The sequence below is a fragment of the Mauremys reevesii genome, unplaced genomic scaffold (assembly GCF_016161935.1).
Source record: "Mauremys reevesii isolate NIE-2019 unplaced genomic scaffold, ASM1616193v1 Contig1, whole genome shotgun sequence".
NCBI lineage: Eukaryota > Metazoa > Chordata > Testudines > Geoemydidae > Mauremys > Mauremys reevesii.
The window spans coordinates 1,145,114-1,171,552 of NW_024100715.1; the positions used below are offsets into that span (position 1 = coordinate 1,145,114).

The 26,439-nt window shown below is 50.3% G+C and overlaps 1 protein-coding gene and 1 long non-coding RNA gene across 2 annotated transcripts; one reads left to right on the top strand and one right to left on the bottom strand.

Annotated features, from left to right (window-relative positions):
• Positions 1–571: 571 nt before the first annotated feature.
• LOC120392505 lies at positions 572–7,292 on the bottom strand. Its single transcript, XR_005591704.1, has 3 exons — positions 7,212–7,292; positions 1,975–2,559; positions 572–606 (listed from the first exon to the last, which is right to left on the bottom strand). It is a non-coding gene; the product is annotated as an uncharacterized LOC120392505 (long non-coding RNA).
• LOC120392499 (tripartite motif-containing protein 10-like) lies at positions 7,217–26,117 on the top strand. Its single transcript, XM_039517299.1, has 7 exons — positions 7,217–7,645; positions 10,628–10,723; positions 14,841–15,071; positions 18,580–18,602; positions 22,323–22,438; positions 23,808–23,840; positions 25,252–26,117. The coding sequence occupies exons 1-7, from the start codon at positions 7,235–7,237 to the stop codon at positions 25,833–25,835; spliced, it is 1,494 nt and encodes a 497-aa protein (XP_039373233.1). The 5' UTR covers positions 7,217–7,234; the 3' UTR covers positions 25,836–26,117.
• The last annotated feature ends 322 nt before the right edge of the window (positions 26,118–26,439 follow it).

The window sequence follows — 26,439 nt, forward strand, 5'->3', positions numbered from 1 at the left end:
TTGCCTGAGGAGGTTGTGAAGGCTAGGACTGTAACAGTGTTTAAAAGGGAACTGGATAAATTCATGGTGGCTAAGTCCATAAATGGCTATTAGCCAGGATGGGTAAGAATGGTGTCCCTAGCCTCTGTTCGTCAGAGGATGGAGATGGATGGCAGGAGAGAGATCACTTGATCATTGCCTGTTAGGTTCACTCCCTCTGGGGCACCTGGCCACTGTCGGTAGACAGATACTGGGCTAGATGGACCTTTGGTCTGACCTGGTACGGCCGTTCTTATGTTCTTATAGCCAATTCTTATTAACTAAGCTAAAATTTATTAGAAAAGAAAAGAGAGAAAGTGGTGGTTAAAAGATCAACATACAGACAGACTTGAATTCAATTTTTGAGGTTCAGATACACAGTAGAGATGAGCTTGTAGTTGCCAAAAGTCCTTTTAGAAATAGTCCATAGGTTACAGTCCAACGTCCATATTCAGGGTGGCTCCAGTCAGTGACTGGGGATCTCAATCTTTGTGGCTTAAGGTTTCCCCCTCTTGAAACCCAAAGCAGATCTGAGATGAAGCAGGATCCTGCCCCAGGGTTTTTATACATTTCCAGCAGCCTTTCGGCCTGAGAAAACAACAGGCTTAATTAACTCCTTCTCCCAAACATCCTGGCAATTAGCACAGGGCAATTTATCCATTAAACAGTTCAGATACAGGTTACCACAACCTTCAAAGAGACGCATAGACTATTTCACTCAAGTGTCTTCCTAAATGTTAATATTCCTTTTTTGATCTTTGAATTAAAGCTCTAGCAATAGACAAGACTTGTTTGCTGACATCACAAGACCTATCTCTAACGATGCAGACTTGCATTTCACAGCTCTGTTCATTTATATATCTTTGTAACCAGTCTCTACAGTTCAGCCATGGGTCAGGTCAGTCTGTGAGTTAATTAACTCTTTCTGGTCCTGTCACCTTTCAATGAGATATTATATCACACTCATAACGTCACTGGGGAGCGGAGAAAAGTCTCCATAATAATGACTGGTCTGGAGAAGGGAGATCGGAGCATCTGTTCTCCCTGTCTCACAGCACAAGGACAGGGGGACGCTCAGTGGAATGGAAAGGGGGAAAATTCACACCTGGCAAAAGGAAGGACGTTTCCCACACCCTGTAATTAGCCTGTGGAACTCACTGCCACAGGGTGTCACTGAGCCCAAGAACAGAGCAAGGTTCACACAGAGGCTGACTATTTCTGTGTCTCACAGACTATCCAGGCCTAGACTCAGAGCCGTCCCTTGGGAAGGGCGAATCGGGGCAATGGCTCCGGGCCCCGCAAGCTGGTGCAATTGGCCAGCATGGTCTGCCCTGAAAGAGACTGTGACGAAGTTCCTCCTCTACCTTGGTGGGTCCTGCGCTTATTGTCAGATTTGCTCGCCTCAGAGATCTTCCCCTCTGGAGGAACCCACAGTCCAGGCAGTAGCGTAGCTAGGGGTGATGCAGGGGGAGCGCCTGCTTCCCCAAGCCCAGAATTCCCCAAGCGGTGCCTTTTCCAGCGCCTCTCCGTCTTTTGGCAGCCTTTTGGCGCATGCGCAGGGCCACCGAAATGCCGCCAAAGGATGGACCAGTGCATGCACAGGGGCTGCTGAAATAAGAATAATTTCGGCGGCCCTGCACATGCACCGCTTTGTCTTTCGGTGGCATTTCGGCACAAGTGCAGGGCTGCCAAAGGACATGCACCTTTTTTCTCCGCTGCTCCTCCTGGGCAGCCAACCTGGCTACGCCACTGAGTCCAGGTCAACTCCTCCTACAGAGCAGGCCTTAAAAACGTGTCTCCTCAACGTTCTCCCTGTATGAAATCAGTTCTGTTTCTCTACCTTGTGATTGTTGGAAGCTAGTTTTATGACGTTGCTGGTTTTCTATTTCTCAGCTGGCTCTGTTCTGATTGTTCCAGCCTGTCTGGCCTGGGATGCCTTCCAAATGCAAAATTTACCTGGTAATCCAGAGCAGCCTCCTCAACAGGAAGCATGGGGTGGTCTCTGTGGCTGCGGGACTCTCTGCACACCACACAGATGGGAGTTTGATCCACTTCACAGAAGAGTTGCAGAAACTCCATGTTTTTCACGTTTTCTTTCCTCTTAGGTCTGGGATTTTTTTGGTTATTTCAGCTACATTCCTCAGCTGCTGGTTAGGCTGGAATCCCCCTTCCCAGAACGGTTCTCTGCACTGAAGGCCAGGGCTGCCGGGGCGGGGGGGGGAGAGGGGGGACAATTTCCCCTGGGCCCCACAGGGGCCCCCACAAGAATATAGTATTCTATAGTATTGCAACGTTTTTTTATGGAAGGGGCCCCCAAAATTGCTTTGTCCCAGGTTCCCTGAATCCTTTGGGCAGCCCTGCTGAGGGCAGGGATATGGAGGGGGGAGGTTTTGGACTCCTTGCAGTACTGAGTGATGCAGGGTCAGCAGAAATTGTGCCCACACTTGAGAATCACCATGTCATTACAGTAATCCCAGCAAACTGAACGAAGAACAGCCTGTTGGAGATCTTTTTCCTGTCTTCTCGAGGCCATGGCACCTACTAGAAAGAGGAAAATTAGTTTAACTTTCACTTTGCTCAGAAATGTGTCTATCCGCGATTGAAACTGGCCTCCATGCTCCCAGCTGCAGCTGCCTGCCTCCTGCGTCCTTGCTGATCTGTTGTGAATGTGTTCGCTGGGCCTGGGATCCTTCAGTTCTCGATAGGAGAAAATATAAGGAGATAGGAGAGAGGTATATAAAATAATGAATATATTGCACTCCATCTATACAGATTAAACTTTAAACAAATATTTCCCCATGCTGTCATAAACAGAATTAAGTAAGTCAAGTCACTGAAGAGATAAAAGCATTTCTAAATAAAAGAGCTGATCAGAAAATCCCTCAACTTTATAGAGGTCAATAGTATTAGCAGAATTATGGCAAAAATATGCCATTATACTGTACTTTCCTTCAGCCATCATAGTTAGAAATTTCAAAACAGAATCTGATGTGAATTAGAAATAGATCAGAGTTGCAACGTTAGTTTGATTGGGACTCTAACTTTGCCAAAGTTCTCGATCTAATCAGATCCATTTCTATTACAAATAACAGATGTAATTACTGTATGTTGCAACATTTAAAAACTTCCTATCAATTATCTAAACAATTAAATTAAAAATCCAGAACTATAGAGTGCCACGTTAAATCAGCTTCTTAATTTATTTGGAACATTCAACTACATTCAGTATTGCCAACACCATGTATTCAAAAATCATGAATAAGCTCTAAAAAAAAAAAAAGAGATTAAAAAAATGTATTTTTTTTTAATTTTACTTGTGTTTACTGAGCCATTAGATAACACTTGTGTCGTGTTTTCAGCAGAGGTGGTTGAAACAGAATTTCTGTTCCATGGGAAGTTCTGACATTACAAAATGTATTTTGATTCTGAATCAGAATTTAAAAAATTGAAATTTCCCATTAAATGAAAATGTTGGGAAAAATTATTTTGGGTCAGTCAACACATTTCATTTTAATGAACTCAAAATATTTCATTCTGCTTTTGACTTAAAAAATAAGATAAAATTTCAAAATAAAAAGATGTTTTGAAACAAAACTGTGAACCGCCCCACTCTGAAATGTCAAAAGGAACATTTCAACAATTTTGATCTGAAACTCAAAAAGAATCACACAAAAAGTGGAATGTAGGTCAAATTATGAAGGATGAATATAAAAAAAACAACACAAGCACATAGGGATAAAATTAGGAAGGCTAAGGGCATGGCTACATTTGCAGATGTTGAGCGCTTTTTATTAAACCAGCCTTCGGAGATCGCGGTAGGGAGAGCGCTGCAGTGTGTCCACACTGACAGCTGCAAGCACATGGGCATGGCCACATTTGCTGCACTTGCAGCGGCATTGGGAGCAGTGCATTATGGGCAGCTATCCCACAGAGCACCTCTTCCCATTCTGGCACTGTGGCTTGTGGGAAGGGGGTGCGGGGCATTCTGGGTCCTGTCCCAACGCCCTGTGATGAATCGGTTCGCATCCCAATAATTCCTGTGCTTCCGTCCACATTTGGCACCGTCTTTCAACGTTTTTTATACTGCGCGCTCTGTCTTCCCTTTCGGTCTGTGGGAATGGATCCTGAACTGCTGAGGAATATGCTGACGCGTCTCGCCAGCACGTCACGTTTGGCAATCGAGTTACTCCTTGAGATCCAAACTGACAGTGAGGACTTGTGGCATTCATGGACATGCTCATCACCGTGGAAGGCCGCTTTGGGGCTCGGGAAACAAGCACTGAGTGGTGGGATCACATCGTCATGCAAGTCTGGGATGATGAGCAGAGCCTGCAGAACTTTTGGATGAGAAAAGCCACTTTCATGGGACTGTGTGAGGAGCTCACCCCCACCCTGCGGCGCAAGGACATGAGATTGAGAGCTGCCGTGCTGGTGGAGAAGCGGGTGTCTATTGCAACCTGGAAGCTGGCAACTCCAGACAGCCACCGATCGGTCGCTAATCAGTTTGGAGTAGGAAAATCAACTGTTGGAATCGTGTTGATCCAAATTTGCAGGGCCATTAATCGCATCCTGCTCAGACGAACCGTGATTCTGGGTAACGTGAATGACATTGTGGCTGGCTTTGCACAAATGGGTTTCCCTAACTGCGGAGGGGTGATAGATGGGACGCATATTCCACTTCTGGCACCAGCCCAACTAGCCTGAGTATGTTAATCAGAAGGGGTATTTCTCTATGGTTCTCCAGGCACTTGTGGCTCACCGGGGGTGCTTCATTGACATTAACGCAGGCTGGCCCGGAAAGGTGCATGACGCACGCATCTTTCAGAACACTGGCCTGTTCAGGAAGTTGTAAGCTGGACTTTTTTCCCAGTCCAGAAGATCACCGTAGGGGAAGTCGAAATGCCCATTGTGATCCTTGGAGACCCTGCTTACCCTTTAATGCCGTGGCTCATGAAACTCTACACAGGGAGCCTTGACAGCAGCAAGGAGCAGTTCAACAACAGGCTGAGCAGGCGCAGAATGACTGTGGAGTGAGCTTTTGGCCGTTTAAAGGGCCGCTGGCGCTCTCTGTATGGGAAGCTGGACCAGGCCGATGACAACATCCCCGCGGTTATATCTGCGTGCTGTACCCGCCATATCATTTGTGAAGGGAAGGGGGAAAGATTCGCTCAGGCATGGAACTCGGAGATTCAACACCTGGAGGCTGAATTTGCACAGCCAGAGAGCAGGGCTATTAGAGGGGCCCAGCGCGGGGCTGCAAGGATTAGGGATGCCTTGAGGGAGCAATTTGAGGCTGAAAGCCACCAGTGATGTTTGGTGCCCTGCACGGGAGTGAAGTGCAGTGGTTCCAATGTTAGTAGGAATCTGTGTTTGCTAAGCTGATTTGCAGTGCCTGTTGCTTTCCTGGGCTAAGGTATCTTTTACTTTATGCAATAATAATGTTTTCAAAGCCAAAAAATCCATTTATTGAAAAGAAAGACAACTGCTTGGGAAACGGAAAGGGCAAGGGGGTGGGGAATGGCACAATCACACATTTGTGCATGTCCTATTATCCTACTCGGCCTTCCTGTCTGGAGTGCTGTGCAATGAGTGCTGCACCTCAGGCTGGCTGTACTGCATGGTGATGGGGGGTGAGTGCAGTGGGTGAGGGTCGTAGTTTTCAGGGCTGGGTGGTGAAGCTACAGGTGTGGGAGGCAGCTGGTGGCGATAAGAACCAGGATGTTGGGGAAAGTGGGTTGGCGGTGACATGGGGGCACAAGGGAAAGAGTTGTGAGACAAGGGCTGCAGCGGGCGCGGTACTGCTCCGTCTGCATGGCTACGAGCACCTGCATCGAGTCCGCTTGGTGCTCCATGATGCTCATCAGCCGATCCCTGCTTTCTAACTCACAACACGGCCACACCGGCAAGGCACGTAGAGCGCTCTGACTCCGCGGCTAGAGCGCTCCTGGTTCTCCACCTCGGTGAGTGTAATAACGTTTGATGCGCCCCCCGCTGGAGCGCCACGGAGCCAGTGTGGACGCCCTGGTCTGTTAATGCGCTCTGATCGGCCTCCAGAAGTGTCCCACAATGCCTGTTCTAGCCACTCTGGTCATCACTTTGAACTCTACTGCCCTGCCCTCGGGTGACCAACCGTCAGTCCCACCCTTTAAATTCTCTGGGGATTTTGAAAATCCCCTTCCTGTTTGCTCAGCCAGGAGTGGAGTGCTCTCAGGGAATCTTTCCAGGTGACCATGCCTCCACGCGCCAGGCGATCCCCCGTATGGAGCAATGGCGAGGTGCTGGACCTCATCAGTGTTTGGGGGGAGGAAGCTGTCCAGTCCCAGCTGTTTCAAATAAATTAAAAAGTGGATTGAACCTGGCACTCTGTAGTTCTGGATTTTTAATTTAATTGTTTAGATAACTCGTAGGAAGTTTTAAAATGTTGCAACATACAGTAATAATAAAATTACATCTGTTATTTGTATTAGAAATGGATCTGATTAGATTGAGAACACCAGAACTTTGGCAAAGTTCCAGTCCCAATCAAACTAACATTGCGACTCTGATCTATTTCTAATTCCCATCAGATCCTGTTTTGAAATTTAAAAAATAATTTCTAACTCTGATGGCTGAAGGAAAGTATAATGGCATATTTTGAACATAATTCTGCCAATACTGTTGGCCTCTATAAAGTTTTTGGGGGCATGGAATGAGGGATTTTATGATTGGCTCTTTTATTTAGAAAATGCTTGTATCTCTTCAAGAAGGAGTCTGGTGGCACCTTAAAGACTAACAGATTTATTTGGGCATAAGCTTTCGTGGGTAAAAAACTCACTTCGTCAGAAAGCTTATGCCCCAATAAATCGGTAGTGATTAAGGTGCCACCAGACTCCTCGTTGTTTTGTGGATACAGACTAGCACGGCTACCCCTGATACTTGTATCTCTTGGTGACTTGATTTACTTACTTCTGTTTATGACAGCATGGGGAAATATTTGTTTAAAGTCTAGTCTGTACAAATGTAGGAGTTGAATATAGTCATTATTTTATCTCTCTCTCTCCTATCTCCTTTATATTTTCTCCTTTACAGAACTGAAGGATCCCAGGGCCCAGCGAACACATTCACAACAGATCAGCAGGCTGCTGCAGGAAGGGCGGAGGCCAGCTTCAATCTTGGATAGACACATTGCTGAGGAATATGAAAATGAAACTTACTTTCTTATTTCTCCTGGGGTGCCATGGCCGCAAGAAGCCAGGTAAAAGATCTCCAAGAGGCTGTGATCTGTTCCATTTGCCTGGCTTCTTTTAACGATCCGGTGATTCTCATCAAGTGTGGGCACAACTTCTGCCGAGCCTGCATCACTCAGTACTGCCAGGAGTCCGAAACCTCCCCCCGGTATCGCTGCCCTCAGTGCAGAAAACCCTTCCGGGAAGGAGAATTCCAGCCCAACCGGGAGCTGAGGAATGTCGTTGAAATAGCCAAAAAATTCCCAGAGCCAAGTGGGGAGAGAGCATGTGAAAAACATGAGGCGCTTTTGCAACTCTTCTGTGAAGTGGATCAAACCCCGATCTGCCTGGTGTGCAGAGAGTCCCGCAGCCACAAAGACCACCCAGTGCTTCCTATCGATGAGGCTGCTCTGGATTACAAGGTAAGAATTAGTCATTTTTTCATTTGGGAGATATCCCAGCCCAGACATGCTCTAACAATCAGAACAGAGCCAGCTGAGAAATGTAAAACCAGCAACATCATAAAACTAGCTCCAGAAAATGACACGGTAGAAAAGCAGAAGAGATTTTATACGGGAAGAAAGTTGTTTGTAAGGCCTGCTCTACATACAGTTTTTGTACAGATCTGTGCTGGAGAGGGGCGGGATTTAAAAAAAAAAAAGTTATATCAGCAAAGCCCCCAGGGTGTGTGGGGGGAGTGCGAGGGGGGGTCAGGAATTGGTTATGTGTAGGCGGAGGGGAGGGGAATTATTTCTCACGCCCACTTAGAAATGCCAAGGCCGGTGATATATCAAAACACGCCCTGGATGAGAATGTGGTTCTATGAGACTGCTCAGAAAAGTCGCAGCGAGCATGAGCGGAGTGTGAACACCTGTGCCCTGAGGAAGTGAAGCCTCCGTCCAGCCCGTCCTTAGCTCAGTTTCCCTGTCCGGGAGGCCTAGATTCACAGTATTTACTTAAATGCCTAAACCCCAGTTGGAGCCTCCACTTCAATTCACAAAACTCCTGCTGAGCCCTGGAGGTGCCTAAACTTCCACGGCGTCTGTGTTTTCAGTAACTAGTTCCCTCAGCACCCGTGTTTCTGCTTCTGCCCATGCTCATTGCTGCCTCGCTCAAGGCAGCTAGGTGCCCGTCTCCCACCTAAACCCCAGGGAAGATCAGTGTTAGGCCACCTAACTCCTGTGTGGGGCCTAGCCTGGTAGGTGGCCTGAGACCCCTCAGGTGAGTTCACACACAGAAAACTTCCCTCATCATTTTTAGCCCAGTGTTTGGAGCACTCACCTGGGACATGGGAGGCCATGGGTTCAAGTCCCTCTTCCACCTGGTGAGGAGAAGGGATTGGAACAGGGACCTGCCACCTCTCTAGGGATGTGCTGAGGTGGGGCTCCCTCCATCTCTCCTGCTGAAGCTGTTCCACTGGGGATAAATACTTAGGCCTTGGCTACATTTGCAAGTTAGAGCACATTAAATCAGCCCCGGGTGCCCTAACTCCCGACACGTCCACACTGGCAGGCACTTAGAGCACCTGGACTCTGCGGCTGGAGCACTCCTGGTAATCCACCTCCACGAGAAGCAGAGAGCTTGCTGTGCCCCGGCTGGGTGTCAGCGTGGACGACATGTTGGCCTCCGGAAACATCCCGTAATCCCCTGAAGCCAAGTGGCCACTCTTGTAGGGTTACCATACATCTGTATCTTCCCGGACATCTCCGGCTTTTTAATCCTTAAATTGCCATCCCGGGGGGGGGGATTTTTAAATATCTAAAAATGTCTGGGAAAATACGGACGTATGGTAACCTTAGGTAACATGAGGGGAAGGGAACCCCGAGTGGCCGCAACTTGCAACTCCCAGGTTCAGGTCGTTGGCTGTAGAGGTCGGTGCCACGAAGGTTTCTTGCCAAGCCAGCCAGACGGCGATGGTCAGGAACATTTCCTGGGAACCCCACGGTCCACAGCAGCCTCCCTCCTAGTCCTGCGGGCTGGGAACAGGTCAGGTCGGGTCGGGGGGGCTCTCTGCGCGCTGCCGGCACCTGCAAGCCCCGCTCCGCGGCTCCGGCAGCTCCCATTGCTGCTTTTCCCTTTTCTCTGGGAGACATGGAGCTCGCGCTTGTGGCAGTCGCAGCACGTGGAGACCCCTCGGCTGCCCCGATCCTAGGAGCCAGAGGGACCTGCGGCAGGAGGGGTGAGCAGGCGAGTGGGTGGGGTGAAGAGACGCGCGGTGAGCCAGCCGCGGGGCGGGGTGTGAGTAGGCGGCGGGAGGGTGGTGGTGAAGAGGCAAGTGGCGAGGAGCCAGTGACTGACGGGCGGGTGAGGAGGCAGGCGAGGAGGGTGAAGAGGTGGGTGGTGAGCCAGTGGCAGGCGGGGTGGGGGTGAAAAGGCCAGCGGCGAGCAGGGGTTGAAGAGGCGGCGGTGAGGGGCTGGTGGGTGGGCGAGGAGGCCAGCGGCAGGCTGGGGGGGTGGGTGAAAAGGCCAGCGGTGAGCAGGGGGGTTGAAGACGCGAGCAGTGAGGGAGCTGGTGGCTGGTGGGCGGGCGAGGAGGCCAGCGGCAGGCGGGGGGGTGGGGGTGAAAAGGCCAGCGGTGCAGTGGCGGGGCCAAGTGGGGAGGGGGCGGGATCTGGGGCAGAGTGGAGGCGAAGTGGGGGAGGAGCAGGGGTGGACTATGGGCAGGACCACTATGCCCTCCCACCCCCGCCGGTGGAGTGGTGGAGTGTCCTCTTTTTTGAATGTTCAGATATGGTAACCCTAACTCTTGTCAGTGTTATGAACACGGCTGCAGGCATGGGGATCTCCTCCTTCCAAGCTCCATTTCTGACAGCCCCCATGCTTATCTGCTCCGGGACACACAGCAAACTGTGGAATGCTCCTGCTGCAGAGGCAGGCGTGTGTGTGTGTGTGTGACGGGGGAGCTGATGTCTGGTTTCCCCCTTCCTCCTGCCACTGTCTGAACTCACACGACAGCATGCTGGCACACTCTGCCCCCAAACGCACAGTCTCTCCCCCCACATACACACAACGCACTCCCTGTCACACTCCCCCCCCCCTTTTGAAAAGCACGCTGCAGCCACTTGCACTCTGGGATCGCTACCACAAGGCACTGCTCTCTGTGGCGTTGCAAGAGCTGCAAATGTGGCCATGCACTGCGCTTGCAGCTGACAGTGTGAACACATGGCAGCGCTTGTCCTGCTGCTGTCTCCGAGGGCTGGTTTAACTCCCAGAGCTCTGCCCTTTGGGAGGCATTTGCAGGAGAGGGGAGAGAGAGAGACCGCGAGCATGAGAAGGACTGTACAGTCATGTGGTTAGAGCACTCGCCCATTTTATTATGTATTTGAGATTCTTGAAAATGTAAATAAAATGGGGAAAAAACCCTCCAAAAACAACCAAAACTAAACCAGTTTTTCTTTTGTTAGGAACAAATTCAGAGACATTTGGAGAGTTTGAAGAAAGAGAGAGACGAGATTCTGTCGTGTAAATCGAGTGGGGAAAATACAAGCCAGGAACTACTGGTAGGTGCCGTTCTTACTCAGAGGCAAATGTGCCCTGGGACGTTATTGATACTCTGCTTAGTCTAACGGAAGAAGAACAGTGAGCAACATCTTCCCTTCCATGGAAGATTATTGCTTATTTATTCTCCTTGTAAAGAAAAACTGTTCTGCTTTAATCGAGTGTAAACAGGAAAATGGATCATTAAGGAAAGAGTTTTAATAATCTAAATATTTCCATTGATAATGTGAATATAACTTGTTTAGCTGACAGTAGTTTCTCCTTTAGTCTTTCAGCTAGAGCTGGTCGAAATTTTTCAATCACAAAAATGTCCTGTAGGAAAATGGGATTTAGTAGAAAACACTTTTTTTCCCCCTGGGAAACTGTCTTTTGCCAATAAATAAATAAATACAAATCAGTTTTTTGACAGGAAATTTCAGACTGAACAAAATGTTTATTTTCATTTCAAATTGAAGTTTTCGTTTTGCTTTTAAAAAGCTGAATTTTTTTCAATATTTCAAATGTTTTTATCCCTTTGTTTCCCCCATTTCTTCCTTTTTGCCACTGATACACTAACATGAATAATTTCCAAGTTTTTTCTCCTAGTTTTTCCCTTTTCTTTTTGCCAATTTTTCTAAAATGGGAGAAGTTTTGAAGAGTTCCAGAGAGAATGGAATAAAAGGAAACAATGGGGTGGTGATGGAAATGGACATTATTTTATTACATTTTAGAAAAAAGGGGAAACAGAAATGTGATTTTTTTTTAATTTATTTCATGATATTTTACAAACAAAAGTTGTCCCAATTTGAACACTGAAAAATTGCAAAAAAAAATTTGAAATGTACAAATTTTTGCAAATTCCTCCCCCAGTTTTTGGCTTTACTGCCAACAGACACAACTGTTAGCATATGAGCCTGTTTGTGAACCTGAGATAGAAATTTGGATTTGACTTGTGATACTCTGACATCCTTACTAATGTGTGTGAAGGACAAAGGACAAAGACACGGTGTGTGGCTTCTGCCTGGCTGGCTGGGTTTGTTAGTATAATGGGAACGGATATGAACAGATAAAGTGTTACAGGGTAGGTGGGAGTGTAACATATGAGGACACACACTGGAAGGCTGCCTGGCTGCTCTCTCAAGCCAAGGTCAAGCACAACCTCACTCCTCATCCCTCCCATGGGGCACAGAAGAGGTGGGATGAGGACCCCAGACTCCCGACCCTCCAGAACGGAACAGGACCATAAGTTGTAAGGGGTGTGACTAGGGGCGCGCACTGCAGGTATATGTGGACCTGCTAAGAAAGAGGAATGGGGAACGGGGACACAGGCAAGGCTCTGTGGCGTCAGAGCCAGGAAGGGGGACGCGGGGTAAAGACTCTGTGGCATCAGAGCTGGGAAGGGCGATACGGGGTGAAGAGCTCTGGATATGCTGGCGTGTGGAGCTCTGGATATCCTTGCTTGGAACTAACCCCAGTAAGCGTCGCATTTCCTGCACTTTGGACTTTTGGTCTCCTGCTTTCTGTCTGCGAGACAAGAACCAGGGGAGGGTTAAGGGAAACCCTCAAACAATAACCACAACAGAACAGTGCAGGCAGCCTCTATAGAAATCTGCTGCCCCGGAGAAGGCTGGTCACTTAACACCTGACCAAACCCCACTGAAGTCATTGGAAAGACTCCTGCTGATTGTGGTGAGCTTTGGAACAGGCCCTAGCGATATCGCTGCTGGATGTTGCCATGAAGAAGATCTGGGTTCGAAATATGATGTAAGTTTCTTGCTCCTGGGGTACCAGGCATTAGAGAGCTCCAGAAAGAGCATGACTTGGTGGGCTTCTGTCCAGTTCACATGCGCACGTTTCTAAGTGCCCTGCAAACTCAGATCTGAACATGCAAATAGGTGTCTTGCCAGACACCCAATTTGTGCTCAGAATCCCTGTGTGGGTTAAAATTGGAGATTTATGATATGACCAAATGTTTGTATGCTAAACTGTGCATTCAAAACTCGTCAGAGCAATTGTTGGGGCTCTGATTTTGAAGCCAGTTTTAGAAACACGGCCCTATTCATCTAGGTGGATTTTGTGGGGAGAATCTCTTCCCCAGTTCAAGTCTAGCACTTCCGAGTTTGGGTTCTACTGTTTGCTCCCCAGAAGTAATCCTTGCCTGTCCCGTTCTGGATCCCACACCTGCTGTCCTTCCTGTTATTTGAAGGATCTGGTTTTCTAAACACCACTGATAACAGAATATCCTAATAATGCAAGATAGATTCATAATCTAACCACCAGTTAGGGTTCTTCAGAATTCATTGGAAAATCATCTGTCTGCTGAGTACAGAGTTTGTTCTCCATAACATATCAGGAGTTAAATTCTACGGGGTTGCAATGACATGCTCCACTTTATGATATACATATGAGATATATATCACAGTCCTGCATTCACACACACACACACAGACACAAACACACTCCGTCTTGCTGTTGTTACCAACAAGTTGCTCCCCTTAACTGCACTGGCCAGGTGAGTTAGATGGGGGAGGGGTGGAGCTGGGCTTCTGCCGATCCGGATCGATGCTCCGATGGTGACAAGACGAGACCCGGGGTCCTCCTGCAAGACACCTCACATTTATAGCAGCTTCCCTCTTATGCAAATCTAGACCAGATTCAAAATCTGGGTCTGTGACCGTTGGTCTGTGTCCATTGGTCTTTGTGCTGCTTTTCTCTGGGTGTTGTCCCAGTGCTGCTCACAGAGGGTGTTTTCTAAAGAAGGTGCTGGCTTCTAATCCCCGAGGCCGTCAATATGTCTGCTCTTCTTTGTTGGGCCCACTTGACAACTTGTATTGTCCTTTGCTCTGGCTCCCATTCCCTCTGCAACTGTTGTAGCTGTCTGGAGGTGGGTGTCTTCCAAGAATCACTCATTCACACCTCATTCAGTCAATAGGGCAATTGATTACAGAGTGGGGGGAAGATCTTATTCTACTTCTAGGGCTTGGCTACACTTGCAAGTTGCAGCGCTGGTAGAGGCTTTCCAGCGCTGCAATTAGTAACCGTCCACACCTGCAAGGCACATCCAGCGCTGCAACTCCCTGGCTGCAGCGCTGGCTGTACACCTGGCCAGGTTGGGGTGTAGCGATTGCAGTGCTGGTGATCCAGCGCTGCTCATCAAGTGGACACACACCAGCGCTTTTATTGGCCTCCAGGGAATAAGGAGATATCCCAGAATGCTTTTAACTAAATTACTCTCTTTGTTTTGTTATGCAGCCTCTCTTTGTTTTGTTGTGAACTCCGATCGGAGCTCCGTTGAACTGCTTATCTAAAAAAACAAACACTGATCACAGCAAACAGGAGCTATCTGTACCTGGCTATGAACGATCAAACGAGAGGCAGGGAGTGAATGTTTGCTTGACAGAGAAACAGCGTTGGAGGCAGGCTGTTTGCAATTAAGACTAAGGGTTCACGAACATTTTGTGATTTTTCAGTCCAGGAAGCTAACATACATGTTGGCTCCAAAAATCCACTCTCTCTCTCTTCCCCGCTCCCTGTCACAGTACACCACCCTCCACCCCCCTCTTTTGAAAAGCACGTTGTTGCCACTTGAATGCTGGGATAGCTGCCCATAATGCAGCACTCCCAACAGCGCTGCAAATGCTGCAAATGTGGCCACACACCAGCGCTGGCAGCTGTGAGTGTGGCCACACACCAGCGCTGCTCCTACACAGCTGCATGACCAGCGCTGTAACTCCCAGCGCTGCAACTTTCAAGTGTAGCCAAGCCCCTAGCCAAAAGGCACATGTTTCTTTTATTTTAACTATACTATCCTTAGGGGCTATAACATTTGATACAAAGCTTTCTACCAATTTTCTATATAGGGATCTAATACAAAGTTGTATGAAAATAGAGAGGCCCAATGCCAAGTCATATGAAATACAAAATAACATCATGCAAGATGCAATGTCATAAAGATACTTAATACAGAAAGATACTTAATACAAAATAACACAATGCAACATCATAACGATGTATAGAGATAGTTAATACAGAGATTTCTCTACACATGTGCATACATAAGGCTTTACAAAATGTCCCATAACTCACTCCGTGTTCCTGTCCTTGACCCATGATTTCTCTGTTTCTATCTCGTCATTTCAGAAACAGCTAAAAACTGGGAGGCAAAAGATTGTGGCTGAATTTCAGCAACTGCGCCAGTTTCTGGAGGAACAAGAGCGACTCCAGCTGGAAGAGCTGGAAGAGCTGAATAAGGAAATTGAAAAGAGGAGGGCTGAGTATGTTGCCAAACTATCTGAGGAACTATCCTCTTTCAGTTCTCTGATCAGTGAGATGGAGCAGAAGTGCCAGCTGCCAGCGAGTGAATTCTTGCAGGTGAGATGGTGTTAGAAACACCCCAGAACCTTTCTCAGGGCAAGAAAGTCTCCTAACCCTTCACTTTTGCAGTATAGGAGTGTATGACGTTCCCCTGGTGTTATCTGGACCAGTGATCTGCTAGGTCACTCCAATCCTCGACTCTGGGAGCGAGCCTTGCCCTGCTCCGCTGTGAGAACCCCCCCACTCCTGGGCTGTTCACGCACAGCCGCTGGCATGTAAACTGCTCTCAGCTACGTGAGGGAGCACTTTTGGCCAGCCACTGCTTGGATTGTGCAACCGAATGACACTAGCCCAGGGGTCGGCAACCTTTCAGAAGTGCTGTGCCAAGTCTTCATTTATTCACTCTGATTTAAGGGTTCGCGTGCCAGTCACACATTTTAATGGTTTTAGAAGGTCTCTTTCTATAAGTCTATAATATAGAACTAAACTATTGTTGTATGTAAAGAAAAAAGGTTTTTTAAATGTTTAAGAAACGTCATTTAAAATTAAATTAAAATGCAGAGGCCCCTGGACCAGTGGCCAGGACCAGGCAGTGTGTGCGCCACTGAAAATCAGCTCGCGTGCCAGCTTCGGCACTCAGGCCATAGGTTGCCTGCCCCTGGACTAGCCAATATCTCCGGTCCCAGACACAACCCTAGGAACGTCCATCTTGCAGTGTCCAGTTATGCTCGCTGGACACTGCAAGCTTATATGAGTTCGTCAATTTAACAAAGAAATTGGTATGTACCAGGCTTGTTATCCCAAGGGGAGTTTTTGACACACTTCAAACCAAATGCACTGCTTCAGGTAGACTAAACAAACCCATTTATTAACTACAAAGATAGATTTTAAGTGATTATAAGTCAAAGCACAAGAAGTCAGATTTAGTCAAATGAAACAAAAGCAAAACACATTCCAAATTGATCTTAACACTTTCAATGTCCTTACAAACTTAGATGCTTCTCAGCACAGACTGGCTGGTTGCCCTTCAGCCAGACTCTCCCCTTTGATCAACGTTTCAGTCTCTTGGTCGTGATGTCTGTAGATGCAGGTGGAAGAGAGAGGAAGAGCCTGGCAAACGTCTTCCTTTTATCATGTTCTTTCTTCCCTCTTGGCTTTGCCCCCCAGTGTCCTAGGCCAGTGTCCTTGGTTCCTGTGAGGCTGGGCTGGGTTTGTCCCATCCATGCCCTGATGAGGTGTGAACTGCCCCTCTGCTCCTGGAGAGTTTTGCTTGTGCTTGTTTTAAGCCATGAGGACACATTCTCAGCCATATGACTATATACATGAACTTACAACCTATAACATCACTGTAACAACAATGCTCAGTGCATCATGAGCCTTCTGAAGACACCCGAGATGACAAACTTTGCATTGGATACCCCACAATCATGTTATAAGGATGAACATGGACGTGCAGGGTGTTCCCCAGAGGTACAGAGCATCACAGAGTGAAAGGTCAGAACATACAGTATTGCTAAAACATACATTATTTTTCTTTAAGGGCTTGATAAAATGCCCATTAAAGTTAATGAAAATATACTTCCGGGGTACAACGGGCATAGGATCAAGTCCTAAATGAAAAACATTCTTCATCTGAATTTAGAGAAGGCTCCTCCAAAATGGCAATCTCTGAATTCTGTTCTCCCTGTCTCATAATGCAAGATGTGATGGAGCAAGGCCGGATGGCTACAGGAACCAATTAAGAACTTTCTAGAAGGCACCAGAGAGAGCTACATTGATTGGAGCACCTGCAGCCAATCAGGACAGGCTAATCAGGGAACCTGGGGCCAATTAAGAACTTTCTAGAAGGCACCAGAGAGAGCTACATTGATTGGAGCACCTGCAGCCAATCAGGACAGGCTAATCAAGGCACCTGATATAAAAAGGGGGAGCTCGCCCCAGTCAGGGGTGGAGGAGCCAGAGGAAGGAAGTGTGTATGAGGAGCTGGGAGCCAGAGACACAAGGAACTAAGAACTGAGAGGGGGTACTACTGGAGGATTGAGGAAACACCATACAATCAAGCAGTATCAGACACCAGGAGGATCCGGTGGTGAGGATAAAGAAGGTGTTTGAAGGAGGCTATGGGGAAGTAGCCCAGGGAGCTGTAGCAGTCAAGCAGCGGTTACAAGTAGCACTATAGAGACTGCTGCAATTCACAGGGCCCTGGGCTGGAACCTGGAGTAGAGGGTGGGACCGGGTTCCCCCCAAGTCTCGCTACTCCTAAACAGACATAGGAGGAGTTGATCCAGACTGTGGGTTTCATCCAAGGGGAAGACCACTGAGGGGAGGAAAATCCGCCAATAAGCACAGGACCTACTAGGGGAGAGGAGGAACTTTGCCACAAAGAACAAAGGGAAATTCAATAAAATTAGGTGATGAATTAAAAAAGTGATCCAATGAACACTTTTTCACACATCACGTAATTAGACTGTGGAACTCATTGCCACCGGATGTCGTTGAGACCAAGGATTTAGCAAAACTCAAAAAGTGAGAGAATATTTCTGTGGATAACACAATATCCAGAGTGATATTAAACCTCATGCTTCATTGCTTCAGCCAGTTGCTTAGAGAGAAGGATGAGAATGTGTGAAGCAGTCTTTAATTATAGAAATAGCTAAGATTGAGGCTAAGATTCCATTTAAAGCCTGATTCTGCCACTTTTCCTACATATCACAAAAAGGGAAAATATTGGCCTTCAAATTGATACATGGGGTCTGAGGCTGTGGTGATTTTCTCTGCCAGAACTGAAGTTAGACAGGGAAACTGTTCGTTACTTATGGCAGCCTGGACATGTAAATAGTCGTTAGAATTCCAAAAGCCTTCTCATGATTTTATTTTTCAAAAAATGCCTCTAAATAGAAAAAAAAAAAAGTGAGAAATAAAAAGTAGCTTCCTGGACATCTCTAGCTGATATCTAGGGTCAGATTCTCTGTTGCGACCAGTATCTGCTGTGGGCAGGTGTCTTCACTCCTCAGGTGTCCTGCATTGAACCTGGGGTGTAGGATGGTGATTGGCCCTGTGTTACTCTGTACCCCACACCCACTGTTCTCACCCAGCCCCAGCTTCCTGTGCATGTCAAGAAGCCCACAGGACAGGCCCTCAGAGTGTTTGTGGGCGAGTGGGGAGAGAGTTTACAGCATGGGGGCAGCACAGCATGGGGGCATCCCTCCCTCTGGCCCCACTGGAGTCTGCAGGAGGGGATCTTCCCCACACCTGTGAGCGTTAGAAAGATCCTCATTCAGCACATCGCAAGACTGAGCCTCTGATTCCATGTGCCGGGTGGTTATGCAAATGTCACTACACGAAGAGCCCGTGTGCCTCCGTGTACAAACTTCCTGGGCCCAGCTCCTGCAGTCAGAGCACTTCCCCGAAAGAGCAAAGGCAGCATATTTTCTTTGCATTAATAAATAACAAATAATTTCTCTCTGAACTTCCAACTGTAAAGACAAAGTGAGTCCCCTCCAGAGCAGGAGGGATCCTTAGTCTGAGAGCTGGGACTGAATTTCCTTTTCTCTCTCCCCTCTAGGACATCAAAGGCACCTTGAGCAGGTAGGTGGCTCTTTCTCACTCTCCCTTTCACTTCCCAGGGCAGGGAAGGGATTTTGGACATGAGACCTGGCTCTGCACTGCTGGGCAGTGCAGAGTGTGGGGCTGGTTCCCAATCTCCCTCCGTTACATCTAATCTCGGGGCTGTTGTGATTGTGACCAGACTCCAGAATAGAGCAGCCTGAGAAAAGAGTGATTGACCCACAGACAGGGGTGTTATTTGTAGTGTGGCTGGTGGACTAGAGACCTCAGGAGATCGGGGACGGAGAATGGGTCTCTCATTTCTAGGTCATAGACTCCAAACCCCACCCAGATCGGTAGGGATGGAAAGTCAGGGCCAGCTGATGACTGTTCAATGAGCTGTTTATTAATTGTTTCTAATTATGCAGTGAGCTCTAGCCGTGTGCTGGGCGTGGCAGGAGATACGATGGAAGAGACGTTCCCTGCTCTGAGGAGTTTATAACGTGCTGTTATCAGTGGTGCTATGGCAGCGCCTGGAGGGTCAAGGCAAACCCAGGGCCCAACGTGCCGGGTGCTGCACAGACACAGACAGAGACAGTCCCTGCCCCAGGGAGGTTCCAGTCTAAACAGACACAAGAGACACAGGGCGGAGGGAGGAAGGATTAAAATCAATTGAAGGGAACATTCAATGGAGACAAAGTGCTGCACGTTGGGAGGAAAAATCAAACCTACAACTAGGAAATGGGGAATCACTGGGGCGGCAGCAGGACTGCGGGAAAAGCTCTGGGGGTGGCAGTGGGTCACACAGTGAAGGAGGCGGCAGGGTGATGCTCTTGTGAAAAAGGCAGATGTCACTGTGGGGTGCTGTCCCAGGTTGCTGTATTCACCGCAGGTGCTGCCCCCTCCTGGCTGCTCTGGGGATTAGCTCTTCCAGGGCCAACCCCTCCCCTGGCGTCTCCCCCCCCCCCCCCCCCTTGTCTCTCTCTCACGCTGCAGCCTCGTCTCTCCCCCCAGGAGCTGCAGCTTCCTCTGCGTGTCTCAGCCCCCAGCCAGGTCACTGAATGGTTCCCCTGCTGGGGGGCAGAGTCTCGCTGGCCCCACTGCCCAGGCAATGCCGCTCCAGCCAGGGCTGGGTGGGGAACTCGAGCCGCCCACTGCTCCAGGCTCCAGCCCAGGGACCCTGCCACATGCCGGCAACGTCTGCTCCCTCCCTGGGCTGCTCCCCACTCCCCTCCCACAGGCCTTCGTCTCCCCCCTGCTCTCTTACAGGGGTTAGACCAGGTGACCCTGGCAGCCCCCTCTGGCCCTGTGAGTCTAACACTCCCTCCCCCAGGGCCGGCTCCCAGCAGCCTGTTCTCTGCCTGAGTCCCTCCTGCCCTGTCGAGTGCACAGGGGGGCTGCAGACTCCTCACTGCAGCCATTTCTGCTGCCACCTGCCTGGCTTTACACTAGCCCAGCCCCCACCTGCTCAGCTGAGCTTCATCGTCCCACCAGGGGTCACTGCTCTGGCCTGAACCCCCCGTGTGTGGCCTGTCTCCCCAATCTCCTCGTTCTCTGCTTCCGTCACCCTTTCCGGGGGCTGATGTGGGGTGAGCACCCAGCACAGGTGGGTTAACAGGAGTGTCAGGGTCAGACACAGGAGGACGTTGTTCCCCCTTCTTGCCACGGGTTGGCCTCAGCTGGGATCCTGTGTCCAGTTCTGGGCACCGCCCTGTGAGAAGGACGTGGAGAAATTGGGGAGAGTTGAGAGCAGAGCAACAGAAGTGACCCGAGGTTTAGACTGGACGAGCTGTGAGGAAGGTTGCAATAAATGGGTGTGTTCAGGCTAGAGAAGAGGAGACTGAGGCAGGGCCTGATAACAGTCTCCAGATCTGCCTGAGGCTGCTCTGCAGAGAGCGGTGACCAGTTGTTCTTCACGTCCCCTGAGGGCAGAACAAGGAGGAATCGGTTTAATTTGCCACAAGGGAGATTTACATCAGTGCGACGGGGTCCCGGGGTGCAGCCTGGCCTGTGGCACTGCTGAGCCCCCCAGATCCCCAGCCTGGGCTGCCTCTCGCCCCGTGATGCTGATGTCGAGCTACAAGCCTGACAGGCCCTGTGCTGACACAGACACCTGCGGGCAGGGACCCGCCCAGCCGTGTTACATGGCTCATCCCCCAGCCATTGACGAACCAGCAATAGAAGGCGCCAGCCAGTTCCCCCCAGCTCCAGCCCTGCCCCCCAGAACTGCACCGACTCCCACTGCTCCCGGCTCCCTGGGCAGTGCCGGTTCATTCAGTCGTTTGCCGTCCCTCAGTGCGGGGGGGACACACACTGGCCTTGTAAGCTGAGAACCCCGGAGCTAGTGGACTGACCATCGTATGTATCCAAAGAGCTAAATAAGAACATAAATTATCTTTGCAATGGGATAGTGGGTCTCACTCCAGGTCCTGGTACGATGGGCATCTACATCACCACAAGGATTGTCACTAATTATCTCCCTTCCGTGGTGTACAGGATACGTCAGGGGATCCTGCTTCCCACACTCACAATATCGGAGGGGAGCCGTGTTAGTCTGTAAAAGCAGCAGAGAGCCCTGTGGCACCTTGTAGACTGACAGACGTATTGGAGCAGGACGAAGTGGGGATTCACCCACGAAAGCTCCTGCTCCAATACGTCTGTTAGTCTATCAGGTGCCACAGGACTCTTTGCTACACTCACAATACAAGACCGAGGGGACGTTCAGTGCGACTGAAAGGCAACTAGTGTAAAGCTGGGGGAGGGGCGGGAGCGGTGGAAGCTGATCTGTGGGGCCGCTGCTGGGTGCTGAGCACCCACTATTTCTGTTCCACGGGTGCTCCAGCCCCGGAGCCCCCACAGAGTCGGTGCTGACGTGTGTCAGGTCCTTAAATTTCACTGTTATTCCTGTGCTCAGCCCAATAACTTGTATTTGACTAAATCCTGACGTGTGTTGACTAAAGCACCTTCCAGAAAGCCAGTCAGTCCTGATTTACCGACATCAACAGACAGTAACGCCTGAGGCTGCCTAGAAGTGGGGGGGGCCCCCCACTGGTGTCCAAACCCTGGCCCCACCCCTGCTCCGCCTCTTCCCCCGAGACTCTGCCCCCTCCTCACTCCTCTCCGCCTCGTCCCCCATCACTCACCTTTCAGGCAGGTACCAGGGCAGAGAGCAGAGCCTGCCCAATTTTAGAAGTGATGGGGCCACGGCCCCCCTGTTCTGGTGCCCTGTCAAGAGATGGAGAATCCACCACTTCCCTGGGCAGTTTCTGCCAATGGTTGATGCACCCGCACTGCTAACAATGTCTGTCTGATTCCCATGGGCATTTCTCTGCCTTCAGCTTCCAGCCATTGGTCCTTGTGCTGCCTTTGTTTGCTAACCTGAGGAGCCCTTTAGTGCCAAGTCTGTTCTCCCCGTGACGGCGTTTATACCCCACACTCAAGTGCCAGGGATCTCTCAGTGCGAGGCATCTTCACCAGCCCTCACATCAGATTTGTGGGTCTTCTCTGCACCGGCTCCACTTTTTCAACGTCCATTTTAAACTGGTTACACCAGAACTGGATGCAGTTTTCCAGTATCGGCCTCACCAAAACAAAGGGGAAACTTGTAGGGTCCAAGCTGGGATTGGACCTGTTCCTGGGACAACAGAGAATTTAATCCTCCAGTGTCTGCTGAGCTACAGCCATTGACTAGAATAAAATACATGTTAGTAAAACACAAATATGACCGAACTCCACAGCGAGTAACACTGGGTTGTTCTTCAGATGCGAGAGGCAGAAGTTTCAGAACCCAGTGGCCTTTTCTTCTGAACTGAAATGGAGAATCGGGAAACCTTCTCAAAACTCTGCAGTTCTGGAGACCATAGTGAAGAAATTCAAAGGTAATAAACAGTCACCTGGCGATTTTCTCACCTATGTTACACTGATAACTGACAGAGCTGGGGAAATCTCTTAGGGACAATGATTGTGGATGGAGATCGCCAGCTAATCATTTGGAAGCTATGAATTCCCTACCCAGCTCTCAGTACAGCACATACACACTGGGTTAGGGGGCTGCATTCGGACTCCCTGGGGATTTCCTTTCTTAGCAGCTGTGAATGTTAACCTGAGCTTGAGCTTCCTGCTGAATTCACTGTTTCTGGAGTATGTTTGTTTGGATTGTTTGTCTGCAAGGCCTCCGGTGTCACCACAGTCCCTCTCTTGCTTCAGAGCAGGGCTGGGGAACCGTTTTTCTATCACGGGCCATTGACCCACAGAAAAAATCAGTCGCTGACCACTCACCCGCAGGGGGACAAAGAGGGGGTGTGGAGGCCGTGCAGGGATTGCAGAGGCAGTGGTGCTGGAAGAATTTTTACAGTGGGGGAGCTGAAAGCCAGTGGTCCCCAAACATTTTACCTGGCACCCCCCTTACCCCTGTCTGTGCCCCGTCTCCCCAGAGTGGGAGCCAAGACTGGGCCTTGGCTCTGAGGGGGGGCAGGATGGGGTAAGGGGGCTGAGGCTGGGACCACACCTGGGGACTGGGGCAGAGTCCTGGGTACGGGGCCAGCAAATGGGAACCCCCCCCCCCCGCGTTCCTAGTTCCCGCAGCTCTTCGCAGAGGTAGGTTCCCCACCCCTGCTTTAGAGATTCTCCACCTTTTATCCTCCTGAGCTGGAGAGAATGAGACCCGCAAAGGATGAGCCAGATTTACTGAGTACTAATGATTGAATGCTAATCAGTGACACAGTGTCTGTGTGTTGGTCTGTCTGTGAATGATGTGTTGGTTTCAGAGGGTTTCTCTACACAGCAATTAAACACCTGTGACTGGCCCGTGTCCGCTGACTCCGGCTCACAAGGTTCGGGGTCGGGCTGGAGCCTGGCTCTGCGACCCTCTCCCGTCACAAGGTCCCAGAGCCCAGGCCTCTGCCCAAGCCCCAGCATCTACCCCGCAATGAAACAGCCCCAGTGCCCCAGCCCTGCGAGCCCAAGTCAGCTGTCATGGGCCAGCCACGGGTGTGTAATTGCTGGTAAAACATCTCTGGTCTGGCATGTCACCTTAGGTCATGTCCTTAGTTTTTAATGTTTGGGGTTATTTTTTAGTGAGGTGTGTAATGGTTTGTACTGGTCTGAATTGCACTTAACCTCCTTCACTAGAACTTCATAAAGTTTGTTTTGTTTTCATTTTGCTTTTGTGTTAGAACATTAACAATGTGAATATATCCCTAAACACGACAACCTGACATTTCGTCTTTCACCCATTTCTTCCTCTAGACTCACTGTCGTCTAGCCAGCGGTTGGACAAAGGTAAATTTCTGGGATCAAAAGGGGAGTGAAAACTTTCATATGAATTATGGTGGCTCATTGGCAGCACCATAGTTCAGGTTTTGTTTCAATTTTGCATTTGACAGGAGCTGAGCAACATATTACTGGTGCCTGCCCAGATCTTTCCTAAAAACAGAAAAGTCGATTATTTTCTCTATTCGAATTTAGAATTTGTAACTAGCGGTTGGGGTAACCAGATGGACTGGGGTACGGGCGAGGGCGCGAACAGTGGATCTCCGCAGAGAGCTAAGAGTTTAAAAATGAGCCTTTTGGAAAGTCAGAGAGGAACATCTCACCTCGTTCTCAGAACTCTTTATGCGCATACATCACATCCCCTGGCCATATTATTATTATTAGCAAATGCACAAGTGGTACAGTGAAGAATGGGAAAATTCAAGATACAAAAATAGACATTTCTGTTTTCTCTCTACTTTATAAGGTTAAAAAAAAAATCCCCCCTGGGGAGGGGCCAGGGGGGTTCAAACAGCAGGAGACTGAGCTAAAACCCACAACAGAATCCTTTAAAATGTCCTGATTGCTGGGCCCTGTGATCTGCTGGGAGCCTCCTGTGCTGCCAGGGTCTCTGGTCACGTCTGTGGGGAGAGGTGGGGGCAGGTGGGGAAAGGTTCCAGGGCCTGACTGTCAGGCCCGTTCGTGCTGCTCTGTCAGAGCAAAGGGGCCTTGATGTGCCTGGAAACAGTCCCCAGAAAATAGCTCCGGTGCCAGGGAGCCCCCCCCCCCGTCCGTGTGAAGTTGGCACAGGGGCTCCACAGCAACTCTGCCCCCAGCCGTTATTGTAGCCGTGGGCTGGGGCCAGGGCCGGCCCTAGGGGGGTGCGGGGCGGAAGTGACGGATTCGTCTCTTCTGGGACCGACCGCACCAGCCAATCACACCAGCCCGCGGGGCCCCCCAAAGCGCAGGGCCCGGCGCGGTCGCCCCGATTCGCCCTCCCCAGGGGGCGGCTCTGCTGGGGGCACAGACAGGAGGCATCACACTCTGGCTGCTCTCTGCTTCGCAGCCCTGAGGCCCCTGGAGCGAGGGGCCAGGCAGACTGAAGGAAGGACAAAGGTGGCTTAAAACCAGCTCCCTCTGCCCCCCCTCGTCTCCCCCCCAGCACAAGGATGGAATCGCTGAGACTCAGACTCGGGGTCTGGGGCCTGGCTCAGCTGAGCTGATCCTTTCGCTCTGTCCCTGAACTGGCTCTGTCAGGGTGTGAATCCCCCCGGCCCAGGGCTGAGATCTCAGCGCTGCTCCCCGTGCAGAGCTGGGTAAATCCGGGAGGGGGGAGGTTGCCTGGTTCACTCCCCAGCTGGGGCAGGTTCTGTCACTGACACGATCAGACCCTGCCCCAGGGCTGAGCTCTGCCCCTCACGCTCTGATTCTCTCTCTGCAGCGAACGTGACTCTGGATCCAGACACGGCCCATCCCCACCTCATCCTGTCTGCGGATCGGAGAAGTGTGAGATGGGGAGACACACGGCAGCACCTGCGCAACAATCCTGAGAGATTTGACACTGTGCCCTGTGTGCTGGGCTGTGAGGGATTCACCTCGGGCCGACACTACTGGGAGGTGGAGGTGGAGGTGGGGACGGGGGGATTCTGTGCTGTGGGGGTGGCCAGAGAGTCTGTGAGCAGGAAGGGAGACATCAGCCCTTACCCTGAGGAGGGGATCTGGGCTGTGATGTGCTGGGAGGATCGGTACTGGGCTCACACGTCCCCTGTGCAGAGCATCCCCTTGTCCCCGAGCTGGGGACCCCGCAGGATCCGGGTGTATCTGGACTATGAACGGGGGCAGGTGGCGTTTTTCGATGCTGGTACCGGGGACCCGATGGTCACTTTCCCATTGGCCTCTTTCGCCGGGGAGAGAATCCGCCCGTTCCTCTGGGTTGAACACAGAAAGTGTTCAAAGCTAAATTTCCTGCTTTTCCCTGCCCTGAGCTGGGGGAGTGCTGGTGTGCGGCTCAGACTGTGTCCCTGAGGTGCCCTGTCTGTGCCCACGAAACAGGCGCCTGTAGCCCCCACCCCCTGATCTCTATGACCTGGAGGACTCACCCCGCCACACACACAGACGGGGCTGAAGGGGGGTGACGCTCTCCCCGTAGCTCTATGGCTGTGGAGATCTGTATGAGGCGCTCTAGGATCGGTCTCTATGCTCCTGGCAGGCCAACTCTGGCTGGGGGAGGTCCCAACAAGGAAGGAGGGAGACCCCTGTGGGAGGGACCCAGCCGAGGGCCAGGGAGAAACCCCTCAACTGGGGGGGGAGGAGAGCGGGGGGGGGCCTGGCATAAGGGGCTGGGGAGGGGATAGCAGGGGGGGAGGAACTGATGGACACGCTGCATACATGCTGCTGTGCTCCCCCGTGGCACCCACAGCCCCCCCCCACACACACATACACCCAGCACCCGCCTTCCAGATTTGACCACCTCACAATTCAGGAGGGCTCAAGCTCAGTTTGGGCAGCTGTTACTTCATTTCTCCCAAATCAAATACACTGATCCACTGTAACTTGCTGTAGAAAAAGTAGGATAAAATTGAGCAAGAAATGCTTCCCAGGGGTTCTCAGGACTGGAATTGCTATTTTC